This window comes from Nicrophorus vespilloides, unplaced genomic scaffold (genome assembly GCF_001412225.1).
Source record: "Nicrophorus vespilloides isolate i.1.1-1 unplaced genomic scaffold, Nicve_v1.0, whole genome shotgun sequence".
In the NCBI taxonomy this organism is placed as follows: Eukaryota; Metazoa; Arthropoda; class Insecta; order Coleoptera; family Silphidae; genus Nicrophorus; species Nicrophorus vespilloides.
This window is the reverse complement of record NW_017099615.1, coordinates 35848-61993: the sequence shown is the minus strand read 5'-3', so window position 1 is coordinate 61993 and position 26146 is coordinate 35848. Positions and strand designations below refer to the sequence as shown.

Here is a 26146-nt window from a genome sequence, read left to right as displayed (position 1 = left end):
GCTATACTGATTATTTTTATATACCAATTTACCTTTTCATTTATCCATTTGTGTATTTATAGTTATAACATTATCGAATTGTCTATTACATATAGGAGATATAATTTTGTGTAAACGTTTCCACTGACATTTGCACAAATCATAAGGTTATTACAATTATCTTGAAATTTATTTTTACGACGCTGATGCATTTATTTTTCTTTACTTTGTAGAAGGCTGTTAAAAGTTATTACCTATTAGAATCGTTGTTATTTATCGACCAATTATTTGCTATGGACTTCGATCGTGATGGCAATCAATTGGATACAAAACAAATTATAAACTTTCTTGATGATTACATATTTTATTTAAAGTATAACCACAATACAATCATACGTAATTTAGTTATATGCATATTGAATACAACTATTAAATTATTGATAAGTCAATTTTCTTAATAGATATTTCTATGTTTGTTATTTAGTAGTAGTTAAATAGTAGACTATAATTCTTAAAGCGTTTATAGTCTATTAATTCCGAATGAGTGATTCAATTTATTGACTGATTTTTTTGGTTTTTATATCTACATTCTCAAAACATTTTTCTAAAAGCAAACTATTACATTCTAAAGTACAGAAAAGATCTTTGAAGCTATTGAAGTTCCTCATTGACAAATGATAATCAAATGTATCTTCGATCATGATCGCTTCTATAGGAACTAGAATCGTTTCGTATAAAAGTATCCCAAAAACCATTCTTCCTGCTTGCATAATGTGAAAAGAAAACTTTTCTTATATTTGGTGTGTGCAGACTCTTCTCCAAAACTGCTAAGATTGACATAATAAAGAACTCTTCAAGAAATAATATGAGTTTATATGCATATATTTAGTTAATGGAATAATTTTTTTTATAATTTCGTCAATTATTTGAATTGTAATAGTGAAAATTATGTGTAAACAGCAAGTAAATGTGTTGACTTCTCCAAGACAAGATTAAAAGTTTGATTTCAGTTTTAAATGATTTAATCAATCAATACAAAAAGAAGTAATACAAATATGGACAGATATATGCGAAATACATTCGATTTTTAAATAAATCGAATATTAAAAGTTTGATGGCATTCATCGTTAATTTTGAATTGTGCTTTAAATACGAACTGGGGCTGTTTAAATTGATGGATTAAAATCGGATTTGCTAATTCAGGGCTGAAAGGGTTAACGCGGAATAATAGATATCACAGAACAAAACATAATATTCTGATCATTAATTAGTCCGTGATGCAGCTGCAAGAACATTAAGTTTGTTGCAATTGAAACAAATAGTTTTAATATCATGCATCTCCAGCAATCAATTACCGTGATTTATCGTTATTTGTACCACCCACCTGTTCCGCGTTGGCCACGTTTGTAAATATTTTAATTTACAATTGATCCTCGTGTTTGGTGGAAATGATTAATGTCCTTCGAGGCAGGAAAGCATACATTTGCTTTTGCCTTTGAATGCAGGATGAAATGAGCTCGAAATGAAATTCCGTTCATCACTCATTGCTGCATGTTTTATTTACAACAAAACTGTTGTAGTAAACATCCTGTATTTTATTTTTCATGGTAGTAGTAGTAGCGAAAGTGAATTTTTCAGTACAAAATATACGGCTTGGGTCCTGTAATATTTTAAGGTGAAGCTTGTGGGAGTTCTCTGGGGGAATATATGTTATTCCATATGTTTTGTGTGCAAAAGCGAAATGACCAGGAAACAAATAAACGAAAAGGTCGTAAACAGAATATATATTTTTTTTCTGAGAACGACAATTGTTGTATTTATATTTGTTGTATTCTTTGTTCTTTTCGTTCTTTTGTGCTTTGATAATTAATTGAATTGGTTTATTTCCATGGCGCCGTTCGCGTTGTTCTCTCGTGCAATTTAGATAAGTGATTTTTGTCGGCCGGTCTCGGCCGATAGGCAATTACGCATCGATGTTGAGTTATTGATTTGGTGTTAATTCTGTTCCAGTGGAAGGGTTTGATGGGACCAAAGCGTGAGAGAATGATGGGCGACGGGGGGCCTTGAGCGATGAGCTTCTCACCCTGCCCATGGACCTCCCCACGACAGTGCAGATCTTCTTCAGCGTGGGGTCGCGCCACGAAACCGCGCATTTCAGATCCGACACCCCCACAGATCAAATCAAAGGTAACCGAACACTAATTTCTCTTGCATCTTCCATATCCACTTTGATTCCCAAAGTGTCTACTTGCACTTTAATTGCCGCACGATCGATGTCTGTGTATAGTAGCTCCATTCATAGTATACATGGTTTGAAACGTATATGTTATTCAGAAATACCAACCGTTCGCTGTGCGAGGCGTTCGTTATGCGAGGCACCACTGTACTTTGTACACGTGGCAGCTGTGTACAATTGCAGCTGTCAGTTCAGTCTTAGCTCCATGACAACCAATAGTACATCTGAATGACGTTTAGGTGACGCACAATACACATAATCACAAATATAATTGATCTTTGTTGTTTGAAGTATATTAGCATTAGGGTTTGTCGGTTTTTAAAACCCGTTTTTTTTAAGAAGAAATTTATATAATTTGAAAACTGGGTTTTTTCCAATTAAAAAACCGGATTTTGAGTCTAGACTTAAAATATTAATTATTTGATTAAAAACATAAACATTTTGACACAAAATCTTCTTTGACATAGATATTGTTAAATATTAAGTTTTATGAAACAAACGGAAAATCGGGATAGAACAATACCTTTAAAAAATAGTATGGAAAAATCATAAATATCTTCATAAATAAATATTTTCTCTTTATATTTTTTATCAAAATACGAAAACCAGTTTAAATTGGTTTTTTACAAAAGTTGAGATTTGAAAACCGGTTTTTGTATAAACCCTAATTAGCATCAACATACTAACTTCTAAGCATATATAGAGGTATGTAATGACAGCTGTCAAGTCACTCTCAATGATTTTTCAGTCTCCATTACAGTAAATTGTAAAGACTTACAAATCACGTATGTAGATGAAACTTTACATATGAATAATCTCATTCGGTACATATGATGTAGATGTTCTTCTCAACTGTGTTTACATCGAGCATCATTCAGAATTCATAACAACCAATAGCATGAATGACATTTCTGTCACAAATTACGCATATTGAGGACGCAACATTACGTATCATAGCAACATCAATAAATCTAATAATTAATAATTATAAAATGATTAATTTAAAAATTATTTTGAATTAATTGTTATGAAATAGAAATACTTGGGTTGATAAATGCAAATTAGATAACAGGAAGTAGATTTTTTTATTTTTCAAAACACGTTTAATGTACTTTGACTGTGAAATGTGGATATTACACGTGACAGTTAAAGAGTTAAATGACATTCAAACATTCCAAGTATAATGTTTATATAATAGTGTGCAATTGAAGCAGTTAGTTTAGTTTCACTTCACAGAACCACTAGTAGACGAGTGTGGATGCAGGCAGTCCTAACGCCAGTTTACAAATTTAATCCTAGTTCATACATTTCTAAAGCAAATCGTCAAAGGACTCAACCTACGGAGGATGCACTAAATTTTCAGTCACGTGTACGATACACTTGGGTCCACTATAAACCATTTGTAAATTGGTCCTTAATTTAAGAAACATTAATACAATTTCAGTTTACTCACATACGTAATATTTAACAGTTAAATTAATATAAACGATTCATAATAATAACTGATATTATATTTCTATTATATATATATTCATTTGATATAAATAAAAATCCTCATAATTTAAGTCACACAAAAATCTTGATTGTTCACTTCTAATTATCATAAAATATCTTTCAAACTTTACATTATTTCATAATTTCTTATAATAACATTTACAGCTTCCACGATTCATACATATAAACTTTATATGCATTCTCTCGAAATCGATATGCAAATCGTATTATTAATTAGTTAATTAAATTGTGTTTGCTTCGTGTCCTAAATGAAATGTATATAAAATGATGTTCAATCATTCGCTATAATTACTTTATGAAAATAATTTAATTATACAATTTAATTAACTATTATCATTGATAAATTAAAAGAAACCTAAAAATAATACGTTTTTTTTTTACTTTGTGATTACTAATTGAAATTTCGTAATGTACATTTGTTTAATTGGAAACAAACAATTTGCATAGCAAATATATTTTATACAAATTGAATTATGTAATTATTTAATATACATATTTTACTTAAAGACTTTTTTTTTACTTATTCTTATATAATACAAAATAAATATCATAGTTTACTTAAAAAAATTGAAAAATAGAAATATTAGTGTGAAATACTGAATTTTTTTTTGCAATATATTAGTTTTAATAATAATAATAATCTTTAACTTTTCTTAACTAACTAATTTTGAATGAAATAATAATCAAACTAAATAGAGAACATTTATTTTTGGTAATTTAAAAGATATTTGTTAATTTTTATGTCATAATTAACCATTTTATTCCATGATTTTATTAAATCTGGTAATTTAGTGGCATATTTCCACGTATCCATTACGTATCCGTGTTTCCTTTTTGTTTACTTTAAAAACGTCGATAAAGATTTTTCCAGGTAGGCATATTTTTTAGTCCACATTACTCTACGCACTGTCCTTTTTAGGATTCTTTATTTTCCTCATCCACGTTCAACGTTTTTTTCTCACTCTTTTCACTTCCATAGAAATATGCTCTCCGGTCCTTTTATACATGTGTTCACACTCTGCTCCCATTTACGCCCTCTGCAATTCCATCCTCATTGCTCGCATCATTCTTCTGTCATTTCACATGTGCTGCACGATTTCCAAACAAAAAAAATGCTTATCCTTTTAGCTAATTTATCTTAATAATAATGAATCTTTCTATGCTTCGCAATTTAGGAAAATAATGAATCCTTCTATACTTCGCAATTTGTGTCTTATTTTTTTTTTAGTTTACACGTTCAACAACATCTGTGCGTAATTTCATTTTATGCGTTGAATTAGAAATAACGATGACAGGAAAATAACAAACATGACATTGCTGCATTCGTTTTGCATATTCACTATCTCCGTCGAGCTTGAATGACATAATAATCCGCTTTTATAATTAGCAATTTGTCGTTTTTAATAATAATAGTGTTTATTGCATGAAAAGGTTAAATTAGTTTCAATATTCTAGTAACAATCATCGCGCATAACAACATAAAGAGCATATTTTATAATATAACAATTAGGACACTTGCAAAAGTATAATTAGTTTAAATTTGAATTATAATTTCTGAAAAAAAAAATACCAATTTATTATATAATATGCAGTGTACTTTAATTAAATGATTCTTGTAAATTGTTAGAAAAAAATAGCATTTTTTTAAACTCGGAAAAAATATATAAATACGAAATTATCTTCTGCAATATAAACATTTAAATTAGAATTTATGTGTGTATTAATACTAACAATTTTACAACATAGAAATTGATTTTAATTATGAATCATATGGATAATATATTTCTGTAAAAGTTTCAATGTGAAATAATTTTCATCAATGTTTAGATATGCAATAAATGCTAGAAGCTTATAATAAATTTGTCTTGCTAATTAAAAACCGCACGAACTGGTGAAAATGAATACTATTTTTTTAGAATTTGTATTTTTTTTAAACGCGAGTAGTTAATTAATGAATAATATATCGTCCACTAATTAGTTTTTGAAGCAAATTCGTGGAGTTTTCAAATTCCACAACGTTGAATGAGTGTGTATTGAATTGCATTTCGTTAATAACATCACCGCAGCGAGTAAATTCGGTCGCGATTTAATTAAATTTCGCGCAGCCCTGTGCTTCCTGAAAATAAGCTCCATCTGGAATTCTACGTGTCAATAAAACTGATTAATATTAAATTCGCAGCGTACATTAGCCTGACAGTTTGACAAGGAACTGAAATATATATTAATAATAATACGGGTTTACAATGCAGAAGGAAGGAAGACGTTGTCTGCGGAAGACGTTGTCTGAAAATGAGTTGTTCCGTCCGACGCGAAAATAGCTTTCAAGAAATTTCCACTCGCTCCGCTTCTGCGGTGTCGTTTTAAGGACGTTGCGGTTGCTAATTGCACTACTTTGTTGTGAGATTCCCGTCTCTCTATTTATAATCGACCGTGATTTTCGGATGGACGTGGATGAGAATTTGGATCGCATTTGGTGGGACGTCAGATGGAGTGATATTTATTTATCTAGAGATGCTTGTTATCAGTGGCATCAAGCCGAAGAGAGTCTATATTCTCTCTAGTGTTATAAATAGCCCTGGACCATCCTACACGAGCATCGAGCAATAACAAGATCTCAGGATGCTCGAAGATAAATGGCACACTTTCACCCTGTCCATATTATTTACTTCATTCTACCTTCATAAACTGAAATCACGAAAGATTACTTTTTATTAGATATTTATTAAGAACAAAGATAGTTTAAATCATCTTCTATATAATTTAAAATTTAATACTTCAACTTCAAATTATATACCATATTGATCAATCGAAAATTACGAATCAGTCGTACAAAAAAGGAACATATACAGAAATAAAAAGAACAAAATATATATATATACAGTGGAACCTCGCTTAACGTGCATAACGAGCATTTCGCTTAATGAGCAAAATAAATTGTAAGAAAAATGACTCCAAAATAGAACGCATTATCGTATATTACATTAGTTTATATGGGGAAAATTGTTTCACTATACGAGTAAAAATCCGGAAATTTTGGAACGAATTATGTTCGTTAAGCGAGGTTTCACTGTAATTTCAAAAAAGTCAACTGATACAAAGGGCTATTGACCTTAGGGCTTTCTGCCCAATTACGAATATTATTATATAAATTAATTATTATATAAATTTAAGTTAGTGAACAATTCGTGAAAATTAAATATTTTTAAATCGAAAATTTCAGTAAAGGTACTTACACATATAATTAGATTCGTTAACAATATTGAAATAATTAAGTTAGACAACTCATTCAGTTTACACTTAATATGTTTAATACTCGAAGTATTAACCGATTATGACTTAATTTGACACTTAAGAACTAGTTGAAAATGGTATTCTGTTTTTAATACTATTTATTTACAAATTATGAAATTATATTTTTTTTTGCTCAATATACTGGAGAAAGTTTTCAGAATATAATTGAAAAATTATGAAACCAACTACAATTTTCTGATTAATATTTAATTTCCAAATATATTTTTTTTAGATTTTAGTGTTTGAAGTAATTAATATATATTAATGGACTGTTTGAAACCGGACTAATATTTAAATATAAAAACAATATTTTTTTATACTAATAATAATAAATAACATATATTGCATACAAACAAGGGCTCTTGGACGTACTAATTGTTTAGAATTTATTTTTATTTTGCTTAATTCAAATTGATTGAAGCCGGACTATGTGAGGTATTAGCAATGATGGCAAATCAATGACCGCGTGACAAAGTTGACATTTTGGGTGACATGCATCGTTTATCGACGAAAAGTCAATGTATGATAAGCTTATTTCGCACGAAGAAACACGGCAGCCGAGTTAAGCTAGGTTTATTTCCGAATTTTGACACATCGAGCTCAAAAAGTTCGCCATCACTTGTATATAGTAAGAGTTCAATACAAATGAAACTGTTTCAATGATTGAAATATTTACTATATTAATAATTTCAATTGATTTTGATGTGAAATATTGTCGTGTCCTGGGATTAAGAAATCTCTGGACACCGTGGATTATCTAGTAGTTATGTCGTTGTGGAGTCTTAGGATTATTACTAAGAGTTACATTCTCCTCTTAAGTTAGTTTTTAAGAAGTAAGTGCTCTTAATTGGACTCTCCAAGTAACACCATGTTCTTCGTTAGACCCTCTTACTAAGAGATTAAATTATATAATACAAAAATGTGTTCATTTCAAAAAGGGGCTGTGTGGTGTGGTAAGGAAATCAGTTTTGAGCTTGTAGAAAATACAACCGTTTCTTTATCTAAGTTTTATGATCCTACCCAAATATTTAGGGGCTGAAGAAGGCTGTTAAGTGGTGATAAACTTAACGATTTAATGTGTAACAGTTCTCGGAATATTCCACAATTTATTCTAAATAATCACGTACAAGTATCCGTTATCCAATATACGTTAAATATGATTTGTAATAATTAAGAGCAAAGTGGTAGATCTAACAAGTATACATATTAGTTATACAATAGATGATAATAAAATGGTCGGTCACGACAATATAGTTATGAGAAAATTTGCATACTTTTTTAATTATTTCAATAACTTTATTATTTAGAAACGACAATTTCCTTTCGGTGTATATAAAGTGTGGCGATGAAGTCGACATTTTTTTTTCACTTCTAATATAAATTCCGTTCGTAAGTAATCCTATTTATATTCAAATGGACATTTTTTTTGCTCTTTTCAGTCGCTTTCAGCCTTTCGAGTGAAAAGTATATTTATTTTTTTCTTCTCCTCTTTCATTCTTCCTTATGCATGAGATGCTTTATGGTTGGTGGAACGTCTTACTACGTCAACATGCAACAAAGTCGAGCACTTTAATTATTTAAAAATACGTGCTCTTAGCATCGTGTCCTGATAATTCTCTTAATGGATATTACATAAAATAATTGAAAAGAAAGCTTTAAATGTTAATATCACATATATTTAATATGAAAGATTTCAGAATTATTATTTAGAGAAGTCAACATAATTTATGTTATTTTAAAATATTTGATTTGTTTATGAACTTCTATATAAATGAATCTTTGCATGAAGAAACAAGGCTGAAAAATATGCTGCAGCAAAACTTATAATTCCATCCATTAAATGTGCTTAATAAAGTAATTAATTACCTAATCCATCGCAATAAATATTGTCGAGAATACTTAAAGTTAGGTATTAAATGTAAGCTTAAAATATTGTGATTTAAAATGCAAAATAACAACAACAAAAAACTGGAACACACAAATTATTAGCATTTATGCAAATAAAAAAAAACTTGGCTATTGCGTACATGTTTTCGCATTGTTTTTTTTTTAATTTTCTCTCTTTTTTTCCTTCGCTTTTGTTAATCGAGGGAATGAACTCGAAATTTGCATATCATTTTTGCCCCTGCTTCCGTACAAGTATTAAAATGTGCAACTGTGATAATAAAATGAATATTCACGGAGGCGCAAGACGTTCTCGTTCAAAGAAAGGGGGTTGAAGAGAGGAAAGAAAAAATGGGGTAAATAAATAAATATTGTAAGCGAGAAGAAAATGTGTATGTAAATGGGTCTCCTCGACGCGGAATTAAGTCAGAACGGAAGTCGCGGGTCTCTCCCTCCGTTGTGCCTCTTCCGCCCTTCGACGCGAAAAGATTTTCAGCTCAGTGTGCACATTATTCACAGACAGTTAAGAGTAAATATCTACAGATGGCATTTCCCGCTTCGTTACACATGGCGGCTATTGTCGTTTTCATATAAATTGCCATCATCCTGTAGTCGTACAAGAACAAGGTTTTCTTGGATGATTGGACGAAACTGTGCTTCTGTATTTAAAGGTCTACTTTAGCGTATCATTTAAAACAGGGATTCCAAAGCTTTTCCGCTTCATTTTTTTTCATTCGAAACGATTCTAGTTGATGTTGGTAAGGACAATCCATTAACACAAAATCTATCGATCCTTTTCAAAAGTCCATTGACCACAAGGGGTACGGAATCCCTGATTTTGACCGAAGGGGAAACTGACATATTGACATAGACAAATGGCTAGAAAATAAAGATATTTCATTCAAATTCCATGACCATCGTTGTTCCAAAAAACTATTAGTTATATAACAAGGATAGATCCAAATCTCTTTAAAATGTAACAAACTATTACCGGTTTGCCATCGTAGTTACAAACCTTAGAAGGATTTTTCCATTCAAAAATACATGGACAAAAGACGAATACGATAAATATGTCATTATTTTAATAGTTGATGTTAATGTAATAATATTAAAAATATTATTTATTGCAAGTATTATACAATTACGTAAATAATTATATTAAAAAAGTGTAACACGATTTAAACGGGTTTTAGGTACTTTCCGCCAATATCCCGGACTAGTTGAAACCGGACTAATCGAGGAATTAAATACATACACAAATAAATACGAATAGGAAATAAAAACGAACTTTTTTTTTGTTTAAAAACACAATTTAGTGTATTATTTTTTTATTTCTACTTTATTTAATTAGCGTTTCAATTTTCTATAGGATGAAAATTATTTTAAATACATCCTTAATTATTAAATTTCTATTAATTAATTGAAAATAATTACTACTAATTTTATAACATTTTTACTTATTATTATGTTAATGTAATAAAATGGTTTGATAATATTCCTTGAACAAATATATTTTTCTAACAAGCAAAAATACATAAAAATCATGTTTTCTTTCTTATTCATTTATGAAATATTCAACAAAAATTGTTACAAGGTTCGATTCCAGTGCCTTCAAATCATTATTGCGTAAATGAATTGAATTAAAATGAACTATCAATATTCATTAAAGCAATCCCATAAAATGAATTATGCGGTTTGCGTTTTGTGTTATGTAATTGGATGTGTAGTTAGGAATACAGTCAGTCGATCCGGTTGATTGAATTGGATGAAATGTAGAAGTGCCCGCAGTGCTGAAAATCAGTTTGACAAATAGACGGTTAATAAATGTGATGCAAAATTTAAAAAATAAATGCGTTTTGAACCCACACAACAAGTAATGAATTAAAAGTCGATTGAATTTATTTGCATACGTATCCAGTAGATTTCAATAATATTAAAATAAAATTAATATTTACAAAAACAATATTTACGATTGGAAAGTTTACCTTCTATTTTATGTAACATTAATCATTTTTCAAATGAATTATTCAATTTTTTCATTTTTTTTTAATTAAATATTTAATTTTTAATTATAATTCAGTAAAAGAATCGTGAATAGATAATTCAATTATTTACTAGAATTTCTGGCAGTTTACATACAAATCTAAGTATTGAAAATTAAGTAAAAGGAGTTAATTACAATAATTGTATGCAGAACGTTCAATTTCTTAAGTTAATACACAATTTTTGAAGCCAATAGTCTTTTAATACGTACAACTATAAAAATGATATGTGTACATGTTACAAATTGCTATAAAAAAATATGTATTAATAACAATAAAATATCTTAATAATTTACAAATTGTAAGAAGGTGCATGGAAATACTTGTATTGAAGTAAAACTATTAACCTATATGATGTTATATTTGGCCTGCCACACATTTTAAAATAATAGTATAGAAATAATAATAGTTTTTTTTCATATATGAAATTTTTTGTTTTAAAAAAGACTTTGCAGGTGACTGCTTCATAAGCATTATAAAATGCTTGTAAAATAATCTGAAATAAAGTAAAGTATGTCGTTTATTCTTTAAGTGGTAGTTCAGATTACTCTAGTTTCTCGATAAACTTGGTCCATTGTTAAGTTTTTTTAGAATTAACTTCTATAACAAGTATTGATTTACCTTAGTTTGGGAGTTATGTCAAGCTTTCCTTTGTTATAAATTTCTTAAGCAGAAAGAAAAATAAAACAATTTGTATTGTATTCAATGTAATTACAAAGAAGAAAATGTTGTTTGTTTATAGAGAATAAAACTATTTATTAAAAAGTTTCAGAGTGAATTTAATGCTTAGATAATGTATACAAAATTATCACTTAAAGTCGTAGATAATTTTAATTATAAATTATTATCGCTACATTCATTTTTATCTACTATTAAGACATACAAACAGATGATTATTTAATACGTTTATAGTGAAGTTATTAATTATAAATTATCGACCTACAAATGTATGTATGATTTATTTTTGTATTTCTCTCCATTCTATATTAAGATATATAGTTCATATGAGTGAGTAGGAAAGGAAATGCGTTTTCAATACTTTTCTAAATTATTGTATCTGTTTTATGAATCTATAGCTCATAAATGTTGCATTATTCGATTTTAATTTAGATGAAAATATATAGGATATAAGTTGAAATTAATGGTGGAATATGCAGATCCAATAATAAAATATTAGTACACTAATTGGTGTTCATTTTTAAGCAGTTTTTATGTTCTCGGTCTGATTTCAAACAGTGCAGAATATTGGTGGACAATATTATCCGCACTATTTGAATAATAGAATGAAATTGAGTTTTTATTGTAACTTACATGAAAATATTGTGGATTTCACAAGATCTGAATTAATTAATCACTAATAGATATGTATAATTTAATTTAAACAGAACTTTTAATTCAAGTAAAAATATGTTTGAGTTTACGGGTAAAAAATATGTAATTTTGAATGAGAAAGAGTTAAATGCAATTAATAATAAATGAATAAACATATTTATTTGTAATTTAGATCATTTCTTTTCGGATAAAAAAAACCTAGATGATATGAAAATTTAAAGACAAATTTATATGTAACTAAGCTCAAAATTTATGGAATTTTCTATATAAATAATATATATATATAATAATAGAATTGTTTTTATTTAAACATAATTTTGTAAGGTAAATCTATTTATCAAATACATAAAAAGCTCAAATTATGTTAAGTTTTATAAATCAAAATATATGATAAAATATTCTTAATTTACATTTTGATTACTCCAAGAAAATCATGTGAAATATAAAACATTTTAAAATAAATGACGTTGATCTGATTATATAAATATGAGTTTTATTATGTAAAGCATATCGGATAAATTGTAAAATTTGATTTATGGACTATAATGTAGTTCGTAATTAATGTGCGAAAGGAATTACTTGAATTTTAGATGATTTCCTCTCTTCAGACAAATACGTTGCACGAATAGTTGGTATTCCCTTTCTGCATAGCTTATGTTCAATTCTGAATGGTATTATGCAAGCTTCATTAATGCTTTAAAAGATCTTTGTTGTTGGATGTATGAACGAACGCCTCTTGTTCAGAGCTCGCAGCGAACCTTCTCTGCATGTTAAATGAGGATTGTTCTCACCGCCGCCGAAATGCTTATCCTGCGGCGATTCTCTTTGGTAAAAGTATGCAGATTGTTTTGCGATCCAGTTCACGCGATTTATATTCATAGATGATTTACATGCAGCTAGGAGGGAGCAAGATTAAAGTGCTTTTTCGATGTATTACACATCGATGTTGTTCAATAAGTTCTATAAATGTATTATGATCATTTGCAATTTAATAGACTAGAAACTATTTACGAGAGTAACAGGTCACACGACACATACTCACAATCTCTTGCAACAATTATTATAATTTATTTAAATTATTTATGTATTATATTAGTATAATATAATAGTATACTGTAATAACAAAAGACGTATCTGTCAGGCGTACCAACTATTACATAATATGCGATCGTTTTTAACTTCAGTTAACATCTTAACTGATGACAGTAAAATCGATCGACCAACTGTCAATTTCACACTATGCCACCAAAAAAATAAATGTATGTCACTAAATTAATTCTTTTACTATTTTGCAAAAGTATATACGTATTATAGTGGAATATATTATAGTAATCTCAGTAAATACACTTACTAATCATTCACCTATTAACTTGTTAAATGTATATCAATACCTCACATTGTCCGGGTAATCAGATCCGCCAATATCCTGGACTGTTGAAACAGACTAATCGAGGAATTGAATACATACTATTTTTTTAGAATTAATTTATTTATAATTTTTGTGAATCTGTACTTACTATTCAATTCCCTATTCAATTTTTAAGAGTTTTTCACAATTATGTACACAAATCTGATTTGTAAAAGCAAATCAGATTTGACAAATTTTGCAGAAACATTTTAGTAATTTTTTCAGTAATTGTATAAACTGTTTATTCGTATTTAGTTAATATTTTTACTAATATATTGTTGAAAATGCATGTATTAACTAATATTTTGTTATATTTTGAAGAATAATATATAGTGATTTGCTAGTTTAAAAATAATAACTTGACTAGTGAATCCGGACTGATCGAATGCTCTGACTTCTTAGTACTTAATGCACTAGTAACTAGTAGCAAATCAATTTAGTTTTATTTTTCTTATTATGTCGATTTGTTAAGTTTATATTATAGTTGTTGCAATAAATGTTATTATTATCATTATGTTGACAATTGTACAAAAATTGTATTTCTACAAAAATTTGCTTTTACAAATAAAAATGGAGAATTTGTTAACAATAAATTCCATATTCATATTTAGTTAACAATTTTACTAATCATTAGAGGAATACTATGTAATATGTACTGATTTGTACATTTACTACGCTTTAAATTTCCACTGCAACGTATGCAGCAAAATATGATTAAAATCCGTCTAATTAATGTGAGAAAACACTCAATGCAATTAAAACTGAATCAACATTATAATTATAACTGTGCCCGCCACGCGCGCGACCTAAAAGTAATATTCCTTCATCGAACTTCATTAATCCTTTTGTACGAATACACGAGCGCGCAGACATCACTCGAAACTTGCGAAAGTCTTTAATCATCCACAGTAATCTCCGAGCATTCCGACAACAGCACGTAGATAACTATCATCTACTCAAATCTTCGCCGAAGATTAACTCCATGCAACACATAAATGTAACTCGTTTCTTCAGCAAATTATTTCACTTCGTAAAGTTTATTGTTACAATAAACGCGCGTTTATATCATATCCTCGCATTAAAGTTTCCATCGAAATTGGTCATTAAAAATTACTTTTTTTTGCTATTTAAATTGTTGAATTCCATTTTTAATTAATCTGGATGAAACTTTGCAGAAAGTCTTTGATCTTTGATATTGAAATTATCATATTAAACCCGCAGTTTCAGAATTAGGAGGCGCGGATCAATTTAAGACAGATTCAATAAAATATTCGAATTTATGCTGATCTTTGATGTAACCATGAACAATTTTGGTAGTCACCCCACGCTCATCATATTTAACAAATATGAAAAAAAAAATAGAAATTGAAACATTGCAGTTTCTAGAAGCATAAAGTTTGTCAACCACTGTACTAACTAATATTTTCTAAAAGTTCATTTAGAAACGATTTTTTTTATTATACATTGAAACGTAATATTCACGGTGGATGACTTCAAAAGGTTAGAGTATTGTTACATGGTGTTCAATTCGTTTTAAGGTATTCAGGACGTTTGATCGTGTGTCTTTGATGGAGGTGTTTGACCGTTTTCATTCAAAGGGTTTAAGCGCCTCTGTTAGCAATAATTTGGTTTTAAGGACAAAGCGACAGGCCAATACTGGGGTTTAATTAAATTGTCTATCTGTATAATTGAAAACTCATTTGCGTTTCGTGCTTGTTATCTCCTGTTTAATGGCTGCAACGCGATAGAGAACCAATATTACCAATTGAAACTACTCTAATCTATACCTAAAAATATTGCAACCAAATTAATAGTAAAAATATTATTAATAAATATTTAAAATATGGGTTTCTTTGTACAATCGTAGAGAAATCAACTAAAAAAAAATCAATTTCATCACCTTTTTAAATATTATCGGAAGGAATTTTTTAATTTAGTCTTCATTTTATTCGTCTTTGTTGCTCAGAAAGTTTTCTAAATATAAACTGCATTCAATACATTTCTAACATCTTCTTCATCGACATTTTCGAAACCTATTTTCTATTAGTAGTACAAGTTCTAGATTTTGTTGGATACTTGTTTGTGTCTAACCAATAAGACTAACTAAGAACCAGAATGCAGAATAGACATATTCTCCGCAAAGGATCGAAGCTTCTTATAAAAAACGTGTATTACTCCTTGAACTATCCCCCTTAGTTTCTTAACCCTTTGAGGACAGAATTCTTTTTTTTACTTTACACATTTTTATTTCTACAAATTATTAACAAATAAATGTTTAAATAAAAATATGAAAATGTGAATAGGATGTCCTTATTATCCTTCAGGATGTGGGTAGCGCTGGTAACCAGTAGGCACATGTAACACCGAGTTATTTTTTGTGGTAACAATAAAAAACTTGTGTCTTAATAAGCAAGTCAAGCATTTCCAAATAGTTCTATGCACTTCTTTTGAAGTGCTGCAGTGTGCACATCGAAGGGAGCTTACCCGTTCAGGCATATGTGCTGATTTATCATATCTAACTTCTTGTAGAACAAATTTTTTGTATTTATTTTCCTGCAGTTTCCTTTGCTTTCTACCACGTTTTATATTTTCTGGTGCAGCACCAATCAGGTCAATAGCAACTGCTAGACAAAACATCTTTAATGGCATCTCATTAATAAAACATATGCATTCACAGTGGTTGTTACCACCATCTGTAGGAACACTATCTCTGATACATAGACAACATGGTATTTACAATGGTATTTAAAGAAACCGGTAGGAACTTTTAAAATTTGTGGTTAGCAGCAGTAACCAGTTGTCCTGAAAGGGTTAAGATAATTTTATATAAAGAAGAAGTATTTGTAATTAGTTTTAGGAAGTACCTTACATAAACAACTTCATAGTTTTATTCGAAACATTAAATTAACAACTTCATAGTCGGAGTTTTAGGACTATGAAGTTGTTCATTAAATGATTGACACAATTAAAGCAAGGGTACCGACAATCAAAGAAAATATCCAAAAGTGTCCATAAATCAATCCCTGGACACGAAAGTTTGACGGGCGTTGACTTTAAATTGAAATATGTTTTATGTTAAGTAAGGCTTGAAATTTCGGACGTTATTATTTCGAAGCTTCGTTATCAGAGTTAACGTTAACCAAAGTATGAGTGTATTTATTAAGAGTGTCAGAGCTTAACTTTCTTAAAATCTTTTAAAACACAAATAATATTATCTTGAACATAAATTACTTTTAATAACAGAGTGTATTCACCTCAGGTATAATACTTTTTTTATTATTATTTTTTGATCATTTTGTTCACATTAATATTTAATCCAGTTGAGTCGTGAAACGTAATTCAATATCTTCACACAGACGCACCGAAGATAAACCCAAGAAAGTCCCAAGGCTTCGAACCTCTTGGAAATTAATTTAAAATTTTATTACATTAAAACATTCTTTATGATTCTCACAATGAAACCACACATTTTCTAACTTCCATTCATTTCACAGCTCACTCAAGTTTCAAGAATGTATGCATTTTGAAACAATTTTCAAGCAAATAAAGTTTATAAAGAGTATAGATGTGTGTAAATTAATTAATTAATAATTTTGAATTTTTAAACAGAATTTTAACGAAAGTTGTTAAATATTTTGTAGAAAAATATAAAAGAAATTTGAGTGCAAATACAAATTGATTATAATGATTCTGCAAAATTAATAAAACAGACAGAAAAAGCTAAGAAATATATGATTATCAGAATATGTGGGAAAAAATATAAAAATAAATAAATATAAACAAAAAGAAAGTTTAATATGTTTAAATAGAAACAGTGATAATGAAAAGGTTAGCAGTCTTTGTGAATTTTGCGATCGTTATTTGGGAAGACAATAATGAGGTGGTGGACATGTTTAGAGTTACCAAATTATCTCACCCTCGCCCTTATTCATGCTGCATTAATTTACTTACTCATGAAAAATTCATCACGAACTTCCGGACTAATTCAATACGCTGCAAGCCCTAAGTAATATTAATGAGACGCGTTTGCCAGCAAACGTTCAGAAAAATATAAATGATTACTTACTGCATGATTTATCTGAATCACTTTGTATGATGACTTTCATATAAAGTGCACCTCACTTTCCAAATAGTATAAAACACTCGTATGCAATTTTTATAGATCAGATTTATTTTCTTTCCATATTTTGTATTGCATTGCATATGGATTACTTTCAACTATAATAATAGAGAATATTTTGAGTCTCTCAAGATGAAGGCTTTAATCAGTGCAGATTCACTATAGTACGGTTTAAAGAAACAATATTTTAATTGAACAAAATTAACATAAATTCTCAATAAAATAATACACAAAACTATTTTTTATTCATAAATCTTCTTTTGATTCTCTTCAGTCAAGTTTCTGTTTGTGTTGTTTATTTTTATGGGGTTTTAAAGTTTTTGATACAGGTATTCGTATAGATCAATTTAAAGTAATAACGTATAAAGATATAGAGATTAAGTAAGTAAGTATTACGGATGGGTCAGAATGACCCACCTGATATTTGTTTTCATTTGCATTCTATTGTAATTTAATTGATAAAATCAGTTTTAAATGATATTAAATTCATTAAATCTGTTTTTATTGTAAAAATAATAATTTGTTCTATTTTTGGAATATTGAATAATAGGGTCGTTTTGACCCATAGGTAGTCGTCGTGTTTTTTTTATTTGTCCGTAGCAGATGCGGGTTAATAGCCTTTTGTATGTTATACAATAAATTTTGTTTATTGTTAGTTTAGTTTTTGTATTTTGATTTATATCCAACCAGGATGTAAAATAATTTAGTTAGTGAACAATTGTTTATTCTACACAAAACAATGATTAATTGCTTACCAAACATTGACTAGGTAAATTAACATAGTTCTATAAATAGGGTGGAAAAACTGCGGTCAATGATTTGTATGTACGTATTTCTTTTATTTATGTAAACAAAAAAAATATTACAAAGCTAATTTGAAATTCCGAATTATAAACATCCGAAAATAAGATTGAATTGATTAGTTTCATAAAAGTAATTTGCATAGTAGATACGTCTAATTCACGAATTTGTAATATTTGCGTAAACTGCTGTTTATTAATGAATTCTGATTTTGGTAAAATTTATTTGTTGACCAAACAGACGAACCTCGCCTCTGAACAAATTTAACCAGGGCTTAACTGTTAAACAACGTGGAGGTCTGACCTACTTCTACCGTTCACGAACTATAATCTAAAATATTAAGAGTGTGTCCACAACACATACTGTGCAAGAAGCATTAATTTATTTAACAGCTTGTTTTGTTTCAGTATTAACTTCGTGCAGACATTATTTTCCACTTTGATCTAAAGTCATTGTCTTCTCATCTATTTATAAATATGCACAGATCTTATTTGAGTTAATTCATTTTTATATAATTAGTTAATTTTATTATTTAAAGGTTAGATACACTTTTAGTTAGAATTATAAATATAAAATTTATCAAAGAGAAGCAAATCTATTGAAATGATAATTAATAATTTATTATATATTTCTATATATTTTTTATTTCTTATAGCAAAAAAATAAAACTTAAAAAGTCCGAAAGAGTGGCAAAAATACCTCGCATAGTGCGGTTATCATTTCCTCAAAAATCCCGAACTATTTAAAACCGGATTAATCTTTAAAACCGCGTAAAATTAAAAAGAGCAAAAGAGAAGATAATTAAATTGTAATTTGACAATTTAAATTTAGTTTGTTTTGAAATTTTCATAACAGATTTTAGTGAATCCGAACTGATCGAAGCCGCACTTTGTTTGGATTATTAATTTAAGTCTATTAGAAAGAAAAATCAATAATAGAAATTATAAATAATTTAATAGAATTTGATTGGGAAATAATGAAATTGGAAAATTTAATGGTCTATAAAATAACGTGAAATGTTTTCCAACATTTATTTTCTTTCCACATTTGGAATGATTTGTAATAAGTTTGGTAACTTAATATAAAGTAAATTTAAAAAGTATTGAGTATCGCGCGCTACTTTCATAACTTTGAAAAGCTGCCGATTCTAATATTGTCGATAGAGCATTTTCCTCAACTTTCACCTTAATTTTTCATCTATATTTTTTCTTCATAAATATATCATTTATCAATTTATTGAAAGATAGAACAACATTCATTATCAGTTGTAAATATTAATTCTTAGATTTTTTTATATTTATTCTATATAATTTTAAATACAAGAAATTAGTTTATTGTAACATTAATTGATCTACAAATAGAATATTAAACTATTTATTACTGTTTTAGAAGTCCAACACAACTCTAAGGACTAATTAAAAATAAATTTATTTTAATTAATTGTTTGTAACAGTTAAAAATGTTGCTTCAATTTGTTTGGTATAAATTACAAATATAGCAAAAATTCTCTATAAAATATTACATTTTAATTGATGACTGAAATTTTGTATACATGATGAAAAAAACGATCATTTATTCTTGTTTGCTCAATTAAAAATTACTTTGTTTTGAAATTTACGCACTGATCTAAGCCGCACTATAGGAGGTATTGATGTTTTTGCTTTTTATAATAATAGAAACTAAAATGATTGTAATTTTATACAAATAATTGTTTTTTTTTCAATTTTACATATAAATTTTAGCGTTTATTATTATGTTTATTTTATATGATTTCTTAATATACTCAAAATAATTTCACTACAAATAGAGCAACGAAATAATTAAAAAATATGTATCTTTGACTGTTGAACTTATTATGTATTAATATCATATTTAAAAATGATTAAAACACTCTATTTGAAGTAAGATTTCAAATATATATCATATTTATATTTAAGAGATAATTATGGCTAAATCAACATAATTATAAACTTAATTAATTATTTCTTAGACAGCATTTCCTAAAACTATTACATTGCAAATTTACAAATGTAATGAAATTCTATAATATTATTAGATTTTATTATTATATTATTTTATTGACTGGTGGCTAGTAAAGTCGAGTATAATACCTGTAATTGTAAGATTCGTAACATTAAATTTGAAGGACTGCTAATGTATAATAAACACAGAATAGTTCTTGTTCGTGTATTTGTACGTGAATGGTTTGCGTGTGGCATCTGCCTACTCTAAATCTACACTTCCGAGACTAAGCCTATATTCTCTTCAGGATTAAACTATATTCTTATGGTGAAACTCGACCGTTGTATTACGCTAATACCATAAAATAATTACGGTTTATTACCCTCTTCAAAAGCAAATTACTCTTACGTTCTTCCATCTATGAATTCGTAGATGCTGCACGAAAGTAATACCGTAATTAGTCTTTTATAATTTCAACATATTTCTTTTTCATTATTTGTATATTGTATAAAGAAAAAAAAACTTGTCTGGTTCGAAATGTCATTTAGTAATTGGGTATTACACGACATCAAATGAATTCTCACAAATGTTTGAGTTCCCTGAAAAAAAAACGTAATATCATCCATCGTATTCATTAATTTCTATTCTTAGTATTCATTTGAATAATACATATTTATGTGCCGTACATTTTCTGTTATATATTAATTTTATTAAACACAGTTTTTTTTATAATGTTTCAAGAAATTAATGAGTCAACAATTGTTTAATATCTTAGTGAATTTTGTCAATATTACATGATAATGTTTTACTAATTATTAAAAGTTTAAAATAATTATAGTGCGGAAATAATCACGGTCTTTAACTTGATTTATAAATACAGCAATATCTCAAACAGTGCGGATTTGATCAATCCGGATTTGTTAGAAATTAGAAACTAAACATTCTGTGAAGTTTATTTTTATGCAGTTTTAAAGTTCTCGATTAGTCCGGTTTCATAGTTTAAAATATTTGAATCGCTATCAGTTATATAACGATCCTTTACAACTTTATAACTCAATTGAAATACAAAAAATATTTAGAGAGAATATCTAATACGAACCGAACTACATTTACTTTAACGATTATCCATGGAGATCTTCGTATGAAATCCGTACTGATTCGCTTAAACCGGATATCGCCGTAAAATTTAATACGAAAAATCTGGAAGATATTGTATTATTTCCATCCTACGATTTCCGGGGATTCAGCCTCCTTGATCGTTTTTCCTTAATGCCCCTTTTACTAATTTCATTACGTTTTATCGCCTTTACAATTCTTTTATCTCATCGGCATTCGCCAAATTGCTTCTACGCTTCCATTCAAGATCCTTCGTTTCCTCGACAGCATTCATTACCCTGACTTTAATTATGATATATATAAAGCAAGTAATTGCATTAAGTGTTTATGACTTTTAATTGTTTTACTCTTTTATTTATTTGTTTATATGCATTTATATGGGGTATCCAAGTAAAAGCTCAGAATTTAAATTTGGCGCAATTTTATTTGTATAATATAAAGTTGGCAAGTCTACGATCGACATATGTACCTTCTGTAATTATTTCAATTAGTAAATTTAAAAGGTAGTTGGTTTGATTCCAAAAAAATAATAAAAAAATTGTGTTGCCCGATAAACCCGAAAGGGGTTGAAATAGGGCCAAAAGAGATTTATATCAATTTATTATTGATATAATATAAAAAAATGCGTTATTGTTGTTAAAACGCAATTAAAAACAAAACAAAAGTTGCGGTTTGCAAACTACGTGGAAATTTACAGTTGAAATAATGATCCAAATGAGACCTCAATTTGAAGATTAATTTCAAAAAATTAGTTTAATTCTGGACAATAAGTCACCTATCTTAGTGGTGAACATTTGCTCGAAATCGCTCAATCTTTTGAGAAAAATGCCTTTGTCTAAACTGTCGCAAGAACTTAAAGCAACATGTGTACTTTATATTATAATTTTTCGAATAAATAAATAATATATTAGATAATATAATTTATATGATCATAATAAATAAGTAGTAAATACATAAACAATGCAAATTATATAATTTTGTGTTGTAATCGAGGAGAATTGTGTAAGCTGATTGAAATTAGGTTTGCTCGATTGCACATTTTACGGTTATTAGGTATTTGCACGCTTTGGTTTAGAAATTCGCGGATTGTGTTGTGCACGCTTAAATACTTGATATCGCATATGCAAATGGCAATTTGCATCTGCATTTTGATCGCCGGCAATTAGAATCTCGTGGAGCGCTTCGAGGTACAAAGGCAAACAGGCCGAACTAACATACTTCTCTCTCTTGATATTATCGATTTAATCAATTCCAGCAATATTTGAGCTAAAACAAATAAACATAATATCAATTGAATTGCTTAATACCTGGATATTAATGTATTTTTTATTGTTGTTTTTGTGACCAATAAATTAATTTAATGTTTTTAAACATGTATTAATCATTTTTTTATTGAAAGCAATAATTCATTAGTTTTTTTGTACCATTTGTTTATAATATAATATATTTGACAAATTGATGCAAGATGACAGCTGTCATTTTGCGATCCAAATGATTATGTCATATTTTTTGACGGATTAACGCATTGTGACAGCTGTCATTTAACGCAATCCAATATTAAGTCGCAACTCAAAGATTGAGAAACGCTGATATAAACTGGGTCAACTATTTGTTCAACTTTTTTTTTTCAAATAAAATATGGATTTTTATAGCATAAAATATCAGCAGGAGGAAAGTTTTGCATTGAATTACTTCTAAAAAAAACTGAAGCTGCAACTGAAAATGAATGATTTATGGAATGTCCTTCGACACGATCTGAATGGAATATCATTAATATCCTATGGTAGGTGGCACTCAAAGGATGTGTCTCTCTCGGCCTTTGTCCCAGGAAAATTATAGAAGGAAACTTCAACGTAGTTCCAGTTGAAAAAAACAAAATAACAAATCAATTTGAATTACATTATGGAGTGAGGAGAAGGAAAAGAAACAAACAAGTGCATATATGAAAAAGCGATCATTAATAATAATTTTATGAATTAATTGAATAAAAAATTAGCGCATAAATGAATAGTAATTAATGTAGAACGTGTTATTTTCATTCATGATTAAATACTACAAAATTTATTATGCTGTCTCGTGCGAAATGACAAATATGTTTACGATGTTTTATTTTTAATTTATGGTCTGTTTTGTGGTTTCGTGCTTTTCTCGCTATTTATTATAATTATTAAATTTAATTAACAACATTTTAAAACTGAAATTATTTTTCTCATTTGTTTGTATGTTGAGTTAGGACATTTTTACAATTTATAAACTGTATTTTACCAAAATTTATTATATACAGTCATACCTCGGTTAACGTTACCTTTGATAAAGAAGCTTTGATATAACGAAGTTTGCAATTGTCCGATATTGATAGTAAAATATGGCCAGAAGAAAATAACATCCAAGAATTTCAAAATTAAGTTATCCAGATGGTTCAAACAATAGGTTGCAAATAATGTTATAAATGATGTTATAAATTTATTAAATACAGAAGATGATGGTTTTTTAGTGGAAGATTTAGAAAATATTGTTAGCAACAAAGACAAAGATGCAATGTTAACAACTATAGATTGAAAAAGGTGCTTAAATGACAATGATTTATTTTTTTATTTTTTAGTAAAAATGAACTTGATTTAGGAATAAGTGTTATTATTAAGCAATGAGTGTTAAATGCAATAAATCTGTATAGACAATTGTTAAATGAAAGAGAGAAAAGCGCAAACATTTAACTTTACAGCGTTTTTCATAATTTGTATGTAAGTTGACTGTTTGTTTAAGAAAACTTTTTTGTTAGAAAAAAAACTTTTTATTTTCTTTACAAAGAACCACTCTATTTGTTTCCTCTGCGAAGTAATTTACTGAAACACGTCCAGTTCGTTGAAAGTAAACATATTTATTATGATATACTAAAATCCATCAAATTGATGGCTTCTATAAATGTAAAATTTAGTTGATTAATCTTTTATTTACTATATCATAAGTATATTAACAAATAACCAATTACTTGTTGAATATATTTATATTTTTAACTTTATAATTTAATGTCTTAAGTAAATTAAACCAAGAAAACCAGCGAATTATCTATATAATTACATTTAAAATATTGAATTAGGATAAATAGCTTTAATGCATAAATTCTAAGAATACGCGATAAAATTGGAATAATTTTAATTTCAATATTCTAGGAATGATATTGTAAATATTAATTATATTTCCTAGTGTCACGAAGAGGTGTTTTCTGTCGAAAAGAGCGAAGTCGGCCATTTATATATATATATATGTATGTACCGTCTTTATAAAAATATATGTATTAATACTGTATCCGGTAGTATCCTTGTACCTTATGAAGCGCAATCCTCGAGGGACGAACGGCAAGCTTTTTCCCTCACCTCCAGGGAAAATTCTCGTTAATGCCAGGCCAGTTCCTATTTTCGGTCGAACAAAAAGAGCGCACTATTTCAATCCGGGTCGGAGAGTGTAGTTTTAAGGAAATTTCTCTTCAAGAAGATGCAGCATGGAAACACTCTACTATATTGAGTAACGAAGAGGCAAAGAACGCCCACCATCATCCACAAAGTGGTGGATACAGCGAAAGAAAGAAAAAAAAACAAAGTACGAGGAAACAAGGGAAAAAATATATGTAAAGAACGCGAAAACGTTTTATCCATCCCTTTGATGGGCGCCTTTAAATCGTGATCCCGCCCCATCGTAACGAACGCTCAAATTGCCCAGTCCAGATTGCATTTAATTAAATGCATAATTAGATTATTCAATAAGTATGGAGACTTTAATTGAACTTCGATCTGGAGATCAACGAAGTTTTGTAGATTCAATTTATTGTAAATTCTGCTTTATGACGATCAGAGACAAATCCTAAAACGAGCATGTTAATTACGTTTGTTTGTGTGTGCGTGCATTTGATATGTTTCCGAAGCTCGAAGGCATATTTATATAATAATTACAGCAGACTACAATTACTGTATTAGGATTTATTGCGTACGTGATAAGCTGTCGTAATCATACGTCGATCTGGCCACATCGATTATACGCCGAAAGGAGTAGGAAGTGTGGTAGTTTAGAAAGCTAAACAATAAACTGGTAATTGGATTCATACGTCCAATCAAATTTGATGGAAATCAAAAGGAATATATGGGGGGTTATTAATAACGTAAATCCCATCCGATGCTCGGCGTTCATTGTTTCAAAAGCATGAAATTATTATATTTGCTATTTGACCTACATAATTTACCCGAAATAATGATCAAAACCAGACGCACTGTTGTAGAAAACATAGCATTATCTCATCTCATTGAAAATACATTTCAATAGCTAATACGTATATATTTTATGTAAACTTAAAATGAGATAATTGGATTTTGTAGAATTCCATATATGAATAATTTGTAGTTTAGTAAATAATATATAGCAATATAACTCTCATAGTGCGGGTAATCGGTTCCGCAGTTTAAATCCGG

At 28.5% G+C, this 26146-nt stretch overlaps 1 protein-coding gene across 1 annotated transcript in view; it reads left to right on the top strand.

The window, feature by feature from the left end:
- Positions 1–26146, top strand: part of LOC108564888 — a 66011-nt gene that overhangs the window by 15588 nt on the left and 24277 nt on the right. Inside the window, exon 2 of the mRNA XM_017924087.1 lies at positions 1990–2166. Within this exon, the coding sequence (XP_017779576.1) occupies positions 2070–2166 (97 nt within the window). The 5' untranslated portion in view covers positions 1990–2069. The remainder of the gene's footprint in view (positions 1–1989; positions 2167–26146) is intronic.